Here is a 17,677-nt window from a genome sequence, read left to right on the forward strand (position 1 = left end):
GCTTACTGTATCCTAGCTTCTTGCCTTGTTTTGTCTTGATATGCCCAAATAGGCTCCTTGAGTGAGCTAGCTTGATTATTTTCACCTTTGAAGCTCTAACGTCCTGTCACCAGGTGGCTAGAGCTGTTACCAGGTATATGAACATAAGAGTCCATTCACTTTTCTTATATGAATTCAGCTCAGTTTTCCAGGTTATTGATCATCAAGTGTGTGGTATGAGGCTCTGTCCTACAGTCTTAGAGGTACAGGGGTGATTTGTGGAGGTACAGGTATCTGGTTGCAGCAGGGAGTCATGCTCTGACCAAGGCAGGGGGCTGACAACTGTGCCATGAGTGTCTGTGAGGAAAGTGTCTCTTTGTACCCTAGAGTGTGCAGGTGGGTGGCTTCTACAGCCAGACCATGGGCACCCAATGGTTTTGGTTGTAAGGACTGGGAGGTACCACTTGTCCTTGGACCCCTGTCGTGCGTGGCTAGGTGACATGGGTGGAGCTACGAGTCCTTAGGCCTCTGACGGGGATAGGTGAGGATCCTGTTTAAGACAAAGTGGTGTCAAACGTTAAACACCCACCTCTTCACCGCACAGCTGAAACAGTTGCACTCTGCCAACAAGTGCCTATTCTCCTGAAATTGGCCCGCACAGGTCCACACAGGGGTGAGAGGTATTCAAAGTCCATGGACCATTTGTGCCTGGACAGGAGCCACTTCTGTCCTGAGCTCCCCAGCTTAGTGGAGCTGGCAGATTATCTTTTCCCACAGCTGTGAATTTATTCCTAGAATGACTCGGGGTGCACAGGAGGACCTATCTCAGGCCCAGGGAAATGGACAGCCACTGAAGCCAGCTTGGGGCTGGGGGTGTGGTAAAATAAATGCAAGTACTTAGCTTTTGCTGAGAGTGCCAGTCTTCTCTGGTCTGGAGGTGTGAGTAGGCTGTGTGGCTTGATGTCTATCCCTGAGGAAACCCTGTCCAGAACACTACCACCAGCCCCGCCACAGCTGCTCCAGGGAATGGTGCCTGAGGGTTCCTGGCAATTCAGGTCTGGCAACTCCTCACCACTTATGAACCATGTCTTTCTTCCCCTGCAGCTCAGTCCATTTTCTCATTTTGCCTTTGAGGGTCAGGGCTCCTAGCTTGTCGCATATATAACTGCTTCACTTGTTTCTTTTGGTTTTTGTTGTAAGAGGGATCAATGGAAGCATCTGACTACTCTGCCATCTTGGCTCTGCCTCCTTATTATGGTTTTTGATTTGCATTTCTGTAATGGCTAGTGCTTCTGAGTATTTCATGTATCTTTTGGCTGCTCAGATGTCTTCTCTGGTGAATTGTCTGTTCACATCCTTTGCCCATTTTTTTTTAATTGGATTATTTGTCTTTTTGTTGTAGAGGTGTTAGATTTTCTTGTAGATTTTAGAGATTAGACTTTTCTCTGATTTGTAATAGCCAAGTTTTTTTCCCAGTCTGTAGGTTCTCTTTTTATTCTTTTGGTGAAGTCTTTTGATGAACATAACTGTTTAATTTTTAGAAGATCCCATTTATCTAGCTTAATCTTCTGGGGTTTGTGTGTTGTTGATTGTGGTCTGTATCCTGTTAATGCCATGTATTAGAGCTTCTACCATTGATCCTATTTTTTCTTCTATGAACTTCATAGTTTTTGGCTTTATATTTAGGTCTTTGACCCATTTTGAATTAGTTTTTGTATATGGTATGACGTATGGGTCCTGTTCATTTTTTTGCAGATAGACATGCAGTTTTGCCAGCACCATTTGTTAAAAAGATTGTCTTTTCCCCATTTGATGGACTTTGGGCCCTTGTCGAAGATCAGGTGACCATAGGTGGCTGGATTTACATCTGGGTTCTAAATTCTGTCCCATTGGTCAATGTATCTGTTGTTGTACCAGTACCAGGCTGTTTTGACTACCATAGCTGTATAGTAGGTTCTGAAATCAAGTAGTGTGAGTCCTTCTACTTTATTCTTCTTCTTCAATGGTGCTTTACTTATACAGGGCTCCTTCCCTTTCTGTGTAAAGTTAATGATAAGTTTTTCCATCTCTTTAAAGAAGGTTGTTGGTATTTGGATTAGGATTGCATTGTATTTGTAAGTCACTTTGGGTAGAATTGTCATTTTCACAATGTTGAGTCTACTTATCCATGAGCATGGTATGTTTTCCCATTTGTGTGGATTTTGTTTGGTTTCTTGCAGTAGTTTTTTGCAGTTTTCTTTGTATAGGTCCTTTATACCCCTGTTTAGATTTATTCCTAAGTATTTTATTTTCTTCGGGGCTATTATAAATGGTATTTTTTTTCACCTCCTTGTCCAATGGGCAGAGCCAGTCACCCAGTTATGGTGCAGCTGGGCAGATCTGGCTGAAGGGGAGGGACTTGGATGGGTTGTTTGTGGCATGTACTAGGGCTGACAGGACAGCGAGGTAATCAGTGCTGGTCAAGTTCTGGTAGGCCTTTGTTGCTTGGGGGTGTGATGTTCAGTGCACGGTGCAGTCAGGCAGGAAGGAGGGGTGATATTGTGATATGCGGAGTTAATATGGGTATGGGAAAGAGGAGAGAGAATCAGGAGCCAAAAAAAAAAGAGTGCTAAAGGAGCTTGCCATTGGAGTTGAGAGATGTGAAACCAAGAAATGGAGAAAAACAAAAAGGAAAAAGAAAAAAAAAAAAAAACTAGATAAAAATCTGGAAGAAAATAAAAGCCCCCAGGGGTCCCAGTGGCCCAGCTGCAAAAACCCTGGAAGAGGCTCTCAATCTGTGCAATATAGCCTGGCCAGAGGGGGTATAGATGTCACACAGTACCAGGTATTCAGGAGATGGTAAATATAGAGAGATGAGAACTGAAAAATGAAGGAAGAAAGAAAGAATGATAAAAGGAATGCTCCGAGGGATCCCACCTACATGGCTGCACAGATTGGGGGAGTGACTTCTAAGCCATGCAGTGCACCGCGTCTAGAAGGGACTCCCAAGCTTGAAAAATAAAAAGAAAACAAATAAACAGAACGAAATAAAACAAAGCATTTAAAAAAAAAAAAAAAAAGCCCCAGAGATCATGCCAGCATGGTGTCGCAGACCAGGGGAGTGGTTCCCCAGTTGGGTGGTGTTTCACAGCCTTTCAAAAGGAAGCAGAGATGGCACATGGAGCTGGGTGTTCAAGAGAAAGGAAGGGGAAGTGGTGGGAGGTGCAGAAGAAACCAAAAGAAACGGAGAAAAGCAACAGCAGCAACAGAAAAATGGCACTCAGGGAGCCAGCCAGTATGGACAGTGTGAATCCAAGTGGCCCGGGGCTGAAGCAGTTGCCTCCGGCCCAAGAGGCTGCAGCTGGTGGGAAGCAGATGAGGCTAGGGGGTGGGATGGGGGGGGGGGAAGAAGCATGGGGATTAGGAAAGTGTATATCGTTGGTTTCTGGGTGCTCTGTCTCCCACTGGGAAATTCATGAAGCTGCTTTCCCATACTCCCTGTCCACCAATCTCCAATGTGGGTGGGGTGAATCCAGGCTTCACAGATGCTGCACTTCCCAGGCAGCCGAGCCACCACTGCCAGTCAGGAAGCACGGAGGTAGAGCAGTGGTGAGAGGATGGAGGGTGGGAAAGCATGTATCACTGGTTACCAGGTGCTCTGTCTCCTGCTGGGAGCTCCGTGAAGGTGCTTTCCTGTGCTCCCTGTCTGCCAATCTCCAACAGGTGTCCAAGATGGTGAGTCAGTGGTGCATCAGCTGATAGGGGACTGCTGTATTTCTTCTCGCTCTCTGTTCTCTGTCAGTTTCTTATTCCATTTGGCACTTAGCTGAGTTCTTTATCTCTTCATTTGACACTTCAGGTTCCAGGACTGACGTTTGTTTCTGTTTTGCTTAGTTTTTTTGGTCTTTGTTGTGGAGGGACTGCATGGTGCTTCCATCTATGGTACCACCTTGGCCGGAAGTCTGCACTATTAATTTCTATGCTCTGATTGAGTTGGCTTCTGCGTCCTTCAGGCACAATTCCATCATTCCTTGAGCACTTCCTTTTTTTCAGGAGCAGTACCTGGCTGATGCAAAAGGTTAACATGCTCAGCTGCTAACTGAAAGGTCAGAAGTTCTGGAGGCACCTCAGAAGAAAGGCCTGGTAGTTTACTTCCAAAAAGCCAGCCACTGAAAACCCTCTGGAGCACAGCTCCATTCTGACACATTTGGGGCCTCCAGAAGTCAGCATTGACTGAATGACAACTAGTTGGTTACTTTCTAGTGGAAAAATCTGTTCAAGGCACATCTGTCCGTGATCCAATCCTGGAAGCAGCTGTTTCTCCAAGTAACCCTGGTTTCTTTCAATGGGGAATGGTACATATATATCTAGGGTTACACAAATCTTTACACCTATATTTATTTTTACACCAACCTGTCTATATTGAAAAACATGCGTTCACTCTAATTCTAAGCAAGGTGTCAGCCAGGCTGAGTTCTTGTCTGAAGGCTCTGGGCAAAAATCCATTTCCAAGTTTATTCTTGTTGTTACAGAATTCTCCTCCTTGCAGTTGTAGGGCTAGGGCCTGTTTCTTTGCCAGCCATCAGCTGGGGATTGTGCTCAGCTCTAGAAGCTGCCCATGTTCCTTGCCGTGTGTCATGGATTGAATTGTCTCCCCTCAAAATATGTGTCAACCTGGCTAAATCATGATTCCTAGTATTGTGTGGATAGCCTCCATTTTGTGATCTGATGTAATTTCCCTATGTGTTATAAATGCTAATCTCTGACTGTGGTTAATGAGGCAAGACTAAATTATGTTAAAGAGGATTAGGGTGTGATGCAACACCCTTGCTCAGGTTATAGCCCTGATTCATCTAAGGGGAGATCCCCTGCGGTGTGGCCTGCATCACCTTTTATCTTACAAGAGATAAAACGAGAGAGAAGCAAGCAGAAAGATAGGGGCCTCATACCACCAAGACAGAAGTGTCAGGAGCAGAGCACGTACTTTGGACCCATGGACCCTGGGCTGAGAAGCTCCTAGGCCAGGGGAGATGATAAGGACCTTCCCTAAATGCTGACAGGAAGAGAAAGCCTTTCCCTGGAGCTGGCACCCCAAATTAGGAATTCTAGCCTCTTAAACTGTGACAGAATAAAGTTCTGTTTGTTAAAACCATCCACCGTGGTATTTCTGTTATAGCAGCACTAGCTAACTAAGACACCATATGTCACCTTTTATCTTCAAGCCAGCAATGGTGAAGGGAATCCCTCTTGTGCTTTGAATCTCTGACTTACTTCATCTCTGCCTAGACCCAGATTGAAAGGGCTCATGTGATTAGATCAGGGCCACCTCAATGATCTCTCTATCTTAAGGTCAACTGATTTAGGACCTGAATTATATCTGCAAAATCCCTTTTGCCATACAATGTAACATAGTCATGGGAGTGCTATCTCATCATATTCACAGGTTCCACCTACACTCAAGGGGAGGAGATGGAGATCACCTTAGACTTCTGCCAACTATATCTACCTTAGAGCCCTGGTTAAGAGATTGGCTGCTACACAAAAGGTTGGCACTTTGAATCCACCGGCTGCTCCTTAGATACCATATGAGGGCAGTTCTACTCTGTCCTATAGGGTTGCAATGAGTCAGAATCTACCCTGTTCTTCCCCTTCGGGGAGTAAAGTGAAGACAACACAAGGAAGAAAACAGGGCCCTGGACTGCTGGGGGAGAAATGTCATAATCATGTATCTGGGCTGGGGTTTTGTTGTGCTTTGCAGCAATCTGCTTAATCTTAGGATCCCTCCAGCAGTGAAGGGTCTTCTGACTTGGCCTTAGAGAAAGAAAGATGGCAGGCATGAACAATCACCATGGTTACCATACATAGATGAGCATCCTTACCATGAAGACCCCAAGGTTGCTCGTCCCAGTCTCCTCCATCTGAGAGATAGGCAGGAGCACCTGAAAGCTTTGTCTTACCCTTGGGCCCATCACGGGCTCTGAACCTCACTTTGTACAGAGGCTGGTCCAGCTCTTTAGTGAATGAACGTTTATATTTGCAGAGGGACAGGCATGTTATGATCGAAAAAAATCCCATTTTTACCCACTATAATCCCATTAAGCTGCACAAAACACATTGTCTTAGACATATTATTCTATCCAGCGCTTTATAGACTTATACCAGTATTAACCAATTATCAGTCATTTTTTAAAGAGCATCAAGAGAAAGACCTCTGAGGAGCCTCACCAAGGTCTGTCTGGAGAGCCCAGGGGGCTATAGACAGTGACCGCAATGCCCTTGGAATGGCAGTACTGGATCAGCTTCTCCTGTATGAGGTATGGGTGACACTTGATCTGCAAAAGCAAACATTCCCCATCACTGGGAAGTTGGCCTGCGTTTGGAGATGCTCATAGGGAGTTCTACACACAAAAAGGCAGCCAAGCAGAGACCAAATACTGCCCACTGGTACACTTGGATGCCGGACCCTATGACCTGCCTCACATCTCCCAAAATTGTCCTCATTCCTTACCCCTGAAAGGAAACTCCGTACATAACACTGAACTTGCCTCTGAATGTTTATGAAGCAAAATTTACCTGGTTAGTCACTTGTTTGTGTTTCAGTTCAGGTTTGTTCAAGAGCCTCTCAATCTGGAAATAGTTGGAGATGCCAGTGGCTTTTACCAGTCCCTCTCCTCCATGTCCTGTCATAAAGGCATAGTGGTGAGACTCACAGAGGTCAGAGAAAAAGGGGTTAGTGTGGGTCACAATTGTCAGTAGAGGCTCCATGTGTGGAGTCTGGACGGGGGCTTAAGAATAATTCCGAGAAAAGAGGGAAGAGACAACAGCAGGTGGGGAAGCAATTAGGATTAGAGACTTGGAGGAGGGAACAAGGATAATGGGTTCAGGTGACATGTTATCTGTGGTTCTCAAACTTAGCTGCATTTTGCAACCATTTTAGAGAGCTTTAAAAAATGCTGATTCCTGGGTACCAGCCCCAGAGTTTCTTCCTGAATTGGGAGGTTGCCCAGGAATTGGGACTTTTAATACTCTCCAGGGTATTTTAACAAACAGCCAAAGCTAAGACCCACTAGGGTGGGTGGCAAAGGTCTTCACAGGGGCAAATTTGAAGTGGAGAAGTGATGGGAATGTAAGGGTCCTGGAACTCTGAAGATGGGCCAGGAGATGACGGAAAGGTTTTGTGTGCCATAGACCAGGTCTAGTTGGGTGGATGGTACATCTGGACGTCTTTACACATTTTTTTTTTCACTTCTGCTTAGGAGCAGTCAATGACGTTTCCGTTGATCTGCTGTAGGTCCATATGAACACATTTGCATTTCGGTCTTACCCATTTCACTCAGACCCTCTCATCTTGATCATCAATATCTCTTCATGCCTTTAGAATGCTTTCTATAGCAGTCATTGCCAAACTCACTCAGGGAAATCAGGGTACTTTTGACAGACACCAATGACATGACTGCTACCTTTAATGCCATCATAAAAGCTAGGGCAAAAAAATCTTGTGGAGCAAACATGAGAGGTATGCTGGTCTCCACATGTCAAAAAGGGTAATTCCTCAGATAGTTAAGAAGTCATGTTTTACCAGGGTGATAAAAATGACAGAAGCCCTCTTATGAAATGTAAGGCACAGGGTCAGCCTGCTGAAGCCTTAGGCTGTGTTGCAGATATTGCCACAATCTTCACCCTTAGGAATAAAACACACTGAGGTGAGTCCATGCAGGTGAACCATTCATTCTGAAATTTTTCTCTATCATGACAGAAAAATTAATTTGTTGATCTTTTCCTACAGTTAAGTACCAAAATTCCAGTTTTCTTTTTATGGCTACAATTTTATTGCTAGCAAAGAGAGAGTGGTAACTTTGCTCGAAGGCTCAGGCTTAATCCATTTGTTTTAGTGAATATATCAAACAAGTATTTAAGACTACATAGCCAAACAATGGCTTGTGGGTTCATTAAGGCCAAAACAGTGTGTAAATCTAAAAACTAAAAATAAAAAAGCCAGTTTCAACTTATAATTTGAACCCTCTGCCTAGTCCTTCAGGAGCCCTGGTGGCGGAGTAGTTAATCTCTTGGCTGCTAACCCAAAGAAAGATCGGCAGTTTGAACCTGCCGGCTACTCTGCAGGAGAAAGATGTGGCGGTCTGCTTCCCTAAAGATTATAGCCTTGGAGACCCCACAGGGTCACTACGAGTCAGCATTGACTCCATAGCAACAGGTAACAGGTGTAGTGCTTGACTCCATAGCAACAGGTAACAGGTGTAGTGCTTGACTCCATAGCAACAGGTAACAGGTGTAGTGCTTGACTCCATAGCAACAGGTAACAGGTGTAGTGCTTGACTCCATAGCAACAGGTAACAGGTGTAGTGCTTGACTCCATAGCAACAGGTAACAGGTGTAGTGCTTGACTCCATAGCAACAGGTAACAGGTGTAGTGCTCGAGCGCAGCCAGCTCACAGCTTGTCCAGCAATGACAGCCGGTCCCAGTTTACCATGGGGTCACATTTAATCATATGAGAAATGCAGCAGACACTTACGACAAATGGATGCCTTCATAAGATTTTCCCATGAGTGTTTGTTTTGCTTCTATTTATATTCTCTTGCTCATGAGATGTGGTATTTCCAATAATTTATTATTTCGTATGGCTGTTGAAGGCATCAACCATTGCTTATTATTTTTATTATTATTATTGCTAATTTTGATGTGGAGAACCTAATGCAAACGACATACCCTTGCCAGGCAAATCCCTGGGTGACACTACTGATGGCTCTCTGTTACGGTGGTAATGTTTTAATTTTTTGTTTTTCTTTTTACGTACAACCCAGAAACCTTCAGGACAATCTTCAGGATGGGCTGTGGAGGGTAGATTCTAAAGTCAGAGAGACCTGGGGCGGATCTGGCTCTGCCACACACTGGCTGTTGACCTAGACAAGCCAGCCTCCTCTCTAGGTCTCACTTTCCTCATTTGCAAACAGGGACACTGAGAGTGCCTACCTCCTCGGCCTCTGCCGATTAAGGGGACCTGTGACTAAGGTTCCTGTGCTCCGCAGGTATTAGCTAGCTTAATCTTTACCACATCCTAAAAGATGCATGTTATCACTAGGAATGCAGTAATTTTTTTTTTTTAAGATACGGAAACTAAGGCTTCCTGGAGTTGAATAACTCCCCCCAGGTTACTCAGCTAATCCGTGCAAACCCAGGCCAACCCCCTGCTCAAATCCCTCTCCCCCAGTTGGAAAGCAGCATGTGAGCATCCCTCTAACTGGGGTAGAGATTATATTTCCATTCCTACTTGAGGATTCAGTCTTAGCCTTTGAAAATATAGTGTCAGGAAAAAAAAAAAAAAAAAAACTCAAAGGTGATTTGGAAGGAGCTGGAAGAACTACAGAATGACAACGAGGAAATTAAACAGCAACAGGGACATGGGCACAGAGTGTGGAGCAGCATGGATCACTGAAGGAAAGTTTTCATTTAGGAAAAGCTGGAACCTACCTCCCAGACATCCAAGAATGTTGTTTTACTCGGGAGGACATTGCCTTTATCATCTTTGGGGATAATTTCCTTCCCCGGCTGTAAATGCAGAAAAAAAAGCTTCAACTGGAACCTGCCTCCAGACACCTGAGTTCTTTTTATGAGGTTCCAGGATCCTGAACCATCCCCATCGGCTAAACGCCCACACATGCATGCTACCTCTTCAGGCTCTGAGCTAAAAAATTCAAGACTATGAGATTAAATCTATAAACCAATCTACTGACAAATATAAATCCTCCTATTTTAGAAACTGCTGGTTGATGTCAGAATCCATCATTAGCACATTTCAAAAGCCACCACTGTCACCATGGGCATTACTTCATATACCTAGGCCCCATATACACTTGGGGACAAGCTATAATTTCAAGACCAGCAGACAAGGGTTAGATCCCAAGAGTGGGTTTTCTGGAGAAGATACTGGCACGCTTCTCTTCTGGCAGACTCACGAGGCCTGTTGGGAGGATGGCACCCACTCGTCACCTCACGGGTCATGAGGTGAGAGAGTTGGGTGTCATGTCACCCCTGCCTTTCAGAAGCTAGAGGCGAGCCCAGGAAAGGCCTGCTGGGTCATCAGTAAGAACAGGCCACCCTCCAGTGTAAACATACGTGGGTTTTTCTCCAAGATGTCACACCCAGGGTATGGTTCAATTACAAGAGGGTTGGTTCCTGAACTACTGTTATGCAAGAGTCCAAGTGTTCTCCCATGAGGGGACCCTTGGCATGGACCCGAGACAAAGAACATGGCAGCAGCAGTCACTGTGGGCTGCCAGAAACCACGACCCCCTCAGACATAACAGAGAAGACCCAGCACGTGGCCAGCTCCTCAGCCATGGCCTTGGCCTCCCTCCCAGCCCAGCCCTCTGCTCCATCGTGGCCTCTGTCAGTTCACAGGTATGAAGGGCAGGAGTTCCCTCCTCAGCAGCCCCGCAGCTGGGCCAGTGGATACTCTCTGGCATCTGCTTAGGAACGAGAGACGGGATGAGTGCTAACCTGCAACCCCTGTGGCCAGTGAACAAGGTAGATGTCGAGGTAGTCCAGCTTCAGATCCTTGAGTGTCTTCCGACAGGCTTCCTTCACCAGGGGCTTCTTGAAGAAGGTGGGCCACAGCTGCAGAGAGTGACAAGGAGGGTCAATACCAGGAAAGAAGGCTCCATCAGCCACATCGCACTGCTCCTGGGTCTAACCTGGGCATGGGCTCTGTACGGCCAGAGTGGTTCAGACACGTGACCCAGGTGAGCTCCACCACCAGGGTTCATTAAGTCAAGGACAGTCCCTAAGTGCTGAGGGCAGTTTATTTGCTCAGCTCCCCTAGCATGTTATATGTCCCTCATGTCAGGAAACATATCTGGTCCTGACTCTACCTATTTCCCTCGTTGCCCCCACCTTGGCTATAGGCACCCTGAGAGCAGAAATTGTGTCTAACACAAATTTCAAGCTCTCTCACACTCAGGTACAGAAGGTTCCCTTCCCTCAGCCCTGTGTCTCCAGCCTGCCAGGCCCCAGTGGTGGCTTCCACAGAGTCCATCCAGACTCAGCGCAGCACATGGGGTATGTGTGCTGCCCGGTGCAGGCTCTTTCCATTACCTGAAGCTCGCGTTTTAGCAAGCCGTGCACAATACCTGTCTGGTGATTCGCAACCCTACAGACCAGCACCCCCTTTTTTATAACATTTGTAACTCGCCTTTTACTATGCTGAAAGAGAATGAAACTCATATGTGACAATAAAAGAAATGCTCCCACACTTTTGCAAACATCCCCTGTTGAGAGGCTCAGGCCTTAGCCATGGAGACCACAATCCACAAAGGCGGCCTCCAGGTCCATCCCTGACTGCACCCTCTGCTGCTGACCAGCACTGGACAGATGAGCCCCGTGGTGGGCATGGAGGCCATGGGCATCGCTGTAGCTCAGTGGACCCTCCCCACAATGGGAAACCCAACTCAGAGGAGGGAGCCAGCAGCAGCATCTCCTCATTCCAGTCCTGGGTGGGAATGTGGTTATGTGGGTAGTGGATGTGTCACAAAGCAGAGAGGAAGAGAGCTGGGGAAACAACTCTGTGCTTGTAGGAAAGGCTGGGGAATCCTTGGTGCTCACCAAACTGAGCCCTTCCCCTGCCCTGAGGTTAAGACCTCCTCCCACCCCATGGGCCTTGGGCACCTTGCTGACGATGAAGAGGTCCTCGCGTGTCACAGCCTTCTCTTGGAGCTTCTCCTGGATGGCCTCTCCCACCTTGCTCTCATTCTGATACACAAAAGCACAGTCGAAGTGGCGGTAGCCCACATCAATTGCTGCCTTCACAGTCTCTTGGACTTGGCCAAGGGAACACTAAGGAGAAGGAGACCATCATGTGTTCTCATCCCCAGACCATCTCCCCAGGGCCCCCCTCTATGGTCTACCTCTCCAAACCAGAGCCTCACTGGGGCCCCTATTTCCAGGGGACCCCAGGGCAGAAAATATGCTTGGGAGAATGTTCCAAAGGAGAAGGATGGAAAGTGGATTGACTTGTAATCATGGCTTATATCTCATCCTAACCAGAGTCTACTTCCTTCCTCATCCAGGTTAACCCTCCAACCCTAACAGGGCCCCAGGTGTGTAGGGGTGACCCAAGGCTCTTCATGCACCCCTCTGTAAAGACTGGGGTGACCCAAAACTCCTAGTGCACCCCTTTCTAAAGACTGAGGTGACCCATAGCTCCTAGTGCTCCCCTTTGGAAAGATCAAGGTGACCCACAACTCCTAGTGCCCCCCTTTGTAAAGATGGGGGTGATCCATAGTTCCTAGTGCCCCACTTTGTAAAGATGGGGGTGACCCCATGGCTCCTCGTGACCCCCTTTATAAAAGTGGGGGTAACCTATGGCTCCTATTACCCCCCTTTGTAAAGATGGTGGTGACTCATGGCTCCTTGTGCCCCCTTCGTAAAGACCAGGCTGAAACTGCCTCCTGAAATGACCCAGAAGAATAGGCAGAAAAGTTCTCCACACAGTGATAAGGCTCTGTAAGAAGGTCAGTCCAGATAAGTCCAGGCTCCACCACCTGCTTGGCGCTTTGCCTTGGGAAGATTAATCTCTCTATACCTTGTCCAAAAAATGAGAATACACCTACTTCTCACTTACCCACTATCTCATCATCTGACATTTTGTATTTACGGCAATAGTAAAAAACCTACTATCTAACTATTTTGCCCATTAATGACATACATCTGACAATAACCCTTTCATCACCAGTGGGACATAAAGCACCCACCTACGTTTTCTGCCTCTCAGATCCAGTGGAACATATGTGTCCCACATAATAGTTTGTGATCTGATGTGGCTGTCGTCCATTTTTGCATAACACCACTTTTTGCATAATGACCTGATCTTTGGGACCTAACCATCTCAATAAGTAAGGAGTGGGTATAATAACAGTACCTGCGTCAGGGGGTGGTGGGGTTGGTGAAGGGCCACAGTGAAGGGAAAGTGTTTGGCACAGGGCCTAGGACCCAGGAACGCTCAGTGGGGGTGTGCTATTGTATAATTATTATTTCAGAAAAGGGAGAAAAAGAAAACCTTTGAAAGAATTGAGGTTCTTTTCCCACCTTGAGGCAGCAAAGGAAACAGCATTAGAAGTATCACATTAGAAATATAACCTGGCCAACACAAGCCATATAAAGAAAGAAAGAACTTTGTACTGACCTTTCACAAATCTTTTTTAAACCTCTTCTCGTGCAAATAAGGACACCTGGTGGCACATTGGTTAAAGTGCTAGGCTGCTAACTGAAGGTCAGCAGTTCGAACCCACCAGCCACTCTGCAGGAGAAAGATGTGGCAGTCTGCTTCCATAAAGATTTATAGCTTTGGAAACCGTGTGAGGTCGCTACGAGTCAGAATTGACTCAATGGCAGTATTTGGTTTGGGCGGCAAAGTGGTTAAGCTCTCAGCTGCTAACTGAAAGTTCAGCGGTTTGAACTCACCAGCCACTCTGGGGGAGAAAGATGTGGAAGTCTGCTTCCGTAAAGATTTACAGACTTGGAAACCCTAGGGGGCAGTCCTATTCACTATGAGTTGGAATCAACTCAGCGGCAGTGGGACTGTGAAAAAACAGACATACCAAAAAGTAGGCAAAACAGAATGTATAGCTGCACCAGCAATGGGACAAGAAATGGACGCTGCAGCAGCTCAGATGCCCCTGGGCCCCCTCCCACCCCTGCACCCCGAACCTCCACTGATAAGTGCATAATCTTTAGAATGACATCATCCCCAGGTCCTGAAAGGGTTCTCTCCACAATCCTTACATCTAATTCTGAAAACAGTGCTCTGTCATTTATCTGGGTGAGCAGAGTCCCTGCAGACCTGAAGCCATTATTTGTCAGGTTTGTAGGAGGCCAAAGCTCTGATTTGGGATAAAACACCCCTGTCCCAGCAAGAGAGGCTGGGGCTGAATCAGCTGGAGTCCATCTCCTCCCCCAGATGGACCCAGTGTACCTCCTGAGAACAGCCCAGCGCTGGGACCATAAGGTGTCCCCCTCACGGTAGAGGAGCCAGGAAGGTTGGTACAAAGGAGGAAAGTGACCCAGAGAAGAAAGAATAGGCAGAGAGAAGATGTAGTCAAGATTCCTCTTAGTATCTAATTAGGTTTTTTTTTTTTTTACCGTTGATGGAAATGGGAAAGAAGTCAGAAGATGAAAAAACTTTCTAACTTATCTTAAAAGAGGCGCATGGACCTGTGTCACTGAGCCCTGGGGTATAGAATGAGTGTAGAAATTGGCCTAGCCCAGGGAGTCAGGCCTCCCTCCTGGGGAAGCAGCGATTCTGGGACTTGAACTGCATGGGGACCACCTGGGAGTCTTGTTACAAGTGCAGATTCCCATGCAGAAGGCCTGGGGTGGCCTGAGAGCCTGCATTTCTAATCAGCTCTCGGAACCACACAGCACACAGCCCACAGCCAGAGCCGCAGGATGGAGCTCCCACGCCCCCTCCCCTCAACCACCCACCCGGCTGCAACCCCAGGGCCAGGCTCCACCAGCGAGGAGCCCCTTTAAAGGTTCCAGAGCCAGGGAGAAGCGAGAAGAGGAAAGACTTCTGGAAGAGAAACTGCCCTGAAAACAACCGTGTTTCTCAGCCCAACACCTGCTTGAAACTAGATCCTGGCAGGAAGCTCTGGCCGCGCTGGGAAAAGCCACCCTGGAGCTTTGGAGCCTGAATCCACCAGAGAGAAGGGAGCCCCGGGTCCTGGCTCCAAGGCGGGACTCTCCCTCCCCAAGCCCCGCCGACGGCAGGGCTTCCAGCTGAAGAGCCCCAGAAGGGAAGCAGGTGTCCGCACACACGTGCTTATCTACCTTCCAGGTGCCCAGGCCCACGATGGGCACCTTGGCTTTGGTGCTGAGCTCCACGAAGGTGGCCATGGTCAGCGCGGACACGGAGCTGAGAAGCTGGGTGCTGCGCAGCGGGATCCTGAGCGTAGGGTGTTGTGTGCGGCGGTTATTAAAGGCTGGCCCCACCGCAGAGGGAGGAGCCGGCGCTGGGGCGGGAGGTTTCCAGCCCTGGCGGAGGGTGTTCCATGACCTAATGAGGGCTGGCCCCACCGCAGAAGGAGGAGCCGGCGCTGGGGCGGGAGGTGTCCAGCCCTGGCGGAGGGTGTTCCATGTCCTGGTTAATGAGGGCTGGCCCCACCGCAGAGGGAGGAGCCGGCGCTGGGCCGGGAGGTTTCCAGCCCGGGTAGGACAGACAGCAAGTCCGTTCTGGTCTTGTCCTGAAGACCGATTAATGCCAGCGAAACTCACACCTGGCAAACTTGTGCAAAGTCCTCCCTGGTACCAAATGCACGAACAACTTCATGACAGAGACACCTAGGGGTCTTATCAACTCTTGTTTTTTTTCTTCTGCCAGTTTAATGTATGGAACTTGAAACCGTGCAGGTCTTGTCGTTTGTACCCATCAGACTTGCTCCACAGCTGAACTTTCTCCCAAAGCACAGACTTGCCCGTTAACTACCTGGACGGCGTCTTTATGTATTTGTGTTCTTCACGTATTAGGATGTTTGGCTTTATTCAATTCTACTTATAATAAAAAATGAACTTTTAAAATTCTTGTGCCTTCATTTAAAAAAAAAAACTTTGTGACTATGAAAATGACATACTCATTACAGAAAATTTGGGAAATACAGAAGATTATAAATGAGGAAATGTAAATCACCTGGATTCCCAGTAGGCACATGCCTATTGCCAGTTCTTTGTCCTCCAGCCTTTTTTCTACGCACCTGTATTTGTAACACCCTGCGTATACAGTTGTACATCATGATTCTTAACCTAAACACCATAGAACAAACTTTTGTATACGTTTGTAAAAGCTCTTCATAAAATTGTTTTACACGAAATATTTAATCATTCTAAAATTTCCCTCCCCAAAACATTGTAGCATGTAACGCTCCGTCCAGCAGTGAAAGTGCTTGTTTCTCTGCGTCCTCAACACTGAGTATCATCATTAAAAAAATAAAAATAATTTTTTTTGATAGGCCAAGACTGGCGTCTTGTACATGAAGTTCATGCATAGAGCAAGGTGACTTGTGAAGCATCTCTGTTTTGACATTCACCTTTTTATCTCCTTGCTCCTCAATCACCCTGTTTTAATTACAGTAGTTATAGACCAAAACAAACAAACAAACAAAAACCAACTCACAGTGCCTGTCAGGGGACAGCCCCAGCAAGGAAAGAGCCTCACTGTGTGCCCTGGCAGATAATCCAAAGAACTGACACATAGCCCTTTCCAGATTCATACGTCCAGGCAAGCAGCTGCTCTCCAGTGGCGGCCGGTGGGGGTATTTTCCACAACCACCTAGCAAGGAACCCAAGCTTATACACCATTCCAGTTGGGACCAAGGCTTATTGTTTTTCTCCCATGTCCTGGGACAGTCAGTGTTCCCAGGGACTTCACATCCTGGCCCAGATGTCTTCCTTCTTGTTGCTAAGGCATTCCTCGGCCTTGGCCACTGGCCCAGTCATACCGCTCCCGGCCTTTTACCTTAGCCTGAGTCCATCCCAAATTCATCCCGAGCATGCTTCAGGGAAGAGCAAAGCTGACTCCATTAGGGAGGGGATGCATGTAGGTGAATAGCATTACCCTACAGTGCCCCTATAGGACAGAGTAGAACTGCCCCACAGGGTTTCCAAGGAACAGCTGGTAGATTCTAACTGCCGACCTTTTGGTTAGGAGCCGTAGCACTTAACCACTGCACCACCAGGGCTCCTTTTAGTAACCACTAGTTATCACTGTAGATTAGTTTCATCTGTTCTCGAACATTATGTAGATGGACTCATGCAGTCTCTGTTCTTTTGTGTCTTGTTTTGCTGACCATTATGCCTATTATTTAGTTATAGTGTGCTTTAATAAGAAGTCGTGGTGGTGTAGTGGTTAAGTGCTGGGCTGCTCATGGAAAAGTCGGCGATTCCAGCCCACCAGATGCTCTGCGGGAGGAAGATGTGGACATCTGCTTCTGTACAGATTACAGCCTTGGAAACCCTATGAGGCAGTTCTATTGTGTTCTATAGGGTCCCTATGAGTGGGAATTGACTTGAGGGTGCTGGGTTTGGAGATAGAAAAGGCAAGGAAGGAGCTACCCCTAGAGCCTTCAGAGAGAGCACGGCCCTGGTGACACCCTTTTTTCAGACTCCTAGCCTCCAGAACTGCGAGACAACAAATTTCTGTTGTTTTAAGCTGCCCAGTTTGTAGAGCTTTGCTCTGGCAGCTTTAGGAGACAAATAGTTGGAAATCTACATTTTTAACAAACATACAAGGTGATCCTTACACACAGCAAAGTCAGAGACCCACGGCATCGCGCTCTACTGCAAAGAAGTCAGTCAGGAACCAAAGACTGATGAAAAGGCCACTTCTGAAGGGAATAGTGGTTTTAGCTTCCAACGAGGCTCTAAAAAAAAAAAAAAACCAAACAAAACCCATTGCCGTTGAGTCAATTCTGACTCATAGCGACCCTACAGGACAGAATAGAACTGCTCCATAGAGTTTCCAAGGAGTGCCTGGTGGATTCGAACTGCCAACCTTTTGGTTAAGCAGCCGTAGCACTTAACCACTACACCACTGGGGGCTCTAGGGATAAGAAATAGTCCTGTTAAAAAATACAAAACCCTATTGTCATTTCATCTATTCTGGCTCGTGGTGACCCCACATGTTACAGAGTAGAACTGCTCCATAGGGTTTTCTTG

General features: G+C 47.1%; 1 protein-coding gene across 3 annotated transcripts; it reads right to left on the reverse strand.

The window, feature by feature from the left end:
* Positions 1–3,380: 3,380 nt before the first annotated feature.
* On the reverse strand, positions 3,381–17,256 carry LOC100674191 (aldo-keto reductase family 1 member B10-like). Of its 3 annotated transcripts, XM_064289697.1 has the most exons (5): positions 14,798–17,256; positions 11,639–11,806; positions 10,475–10,591; positions 9,446–9,523; positions 3,381–7,639 (listed from the first exon to the last, which is right to left on the reverse strand). In XM_064289697.1, the coding sequence occupies exons 1-5, from the start codon at positions 14,861–14,863 to the stop codon at positions 7,604–7,606; spliced, it is 465 nt and encodes a 154-aa protein (XP_064145767.1). In that variant the 5' UTR covers positions 14,864–17,256; the 3' UTR covers positions 3,381–7,603. The 3 variants fall into 3 exon arrangements, with proteins under 3 accessions (XP_064145767.1, XP_064145768.1, XP_064145766.1); XM_064289698.1 differs by lacking the exon at positions 3,381–7,639 and having other exon boundaries at positions 9,414–9,935; positions 14,798–17,255; XM_064289696.1 differs by lacking the exons at positions 3,381–7,639; positions 9,446–9,523; positions 10,475–10,591 and having other exon boundaries at positions 11,057–11,806; positions 14,798–17,247.
* Positions 17,257–17,677: the final 421 nt, after the last annotated feature.

Source organism: Loxodonta africana, chromosome 8 (genome assembly GCF_030014295.1).
Source record: "Loxodonta africana isolate mLoxAfr1 chromosome 8, mLoxAfr1.hap2, whole genome shotgun sequence".
In the NCBI taxonomy this organism is placed as follows: domain Eukaryota; kingdom Metazoa; phylum Chordata; class Mammalia; order Proboscidea; family Elephantidae; genus Loxodonta; species Loxodonta africana.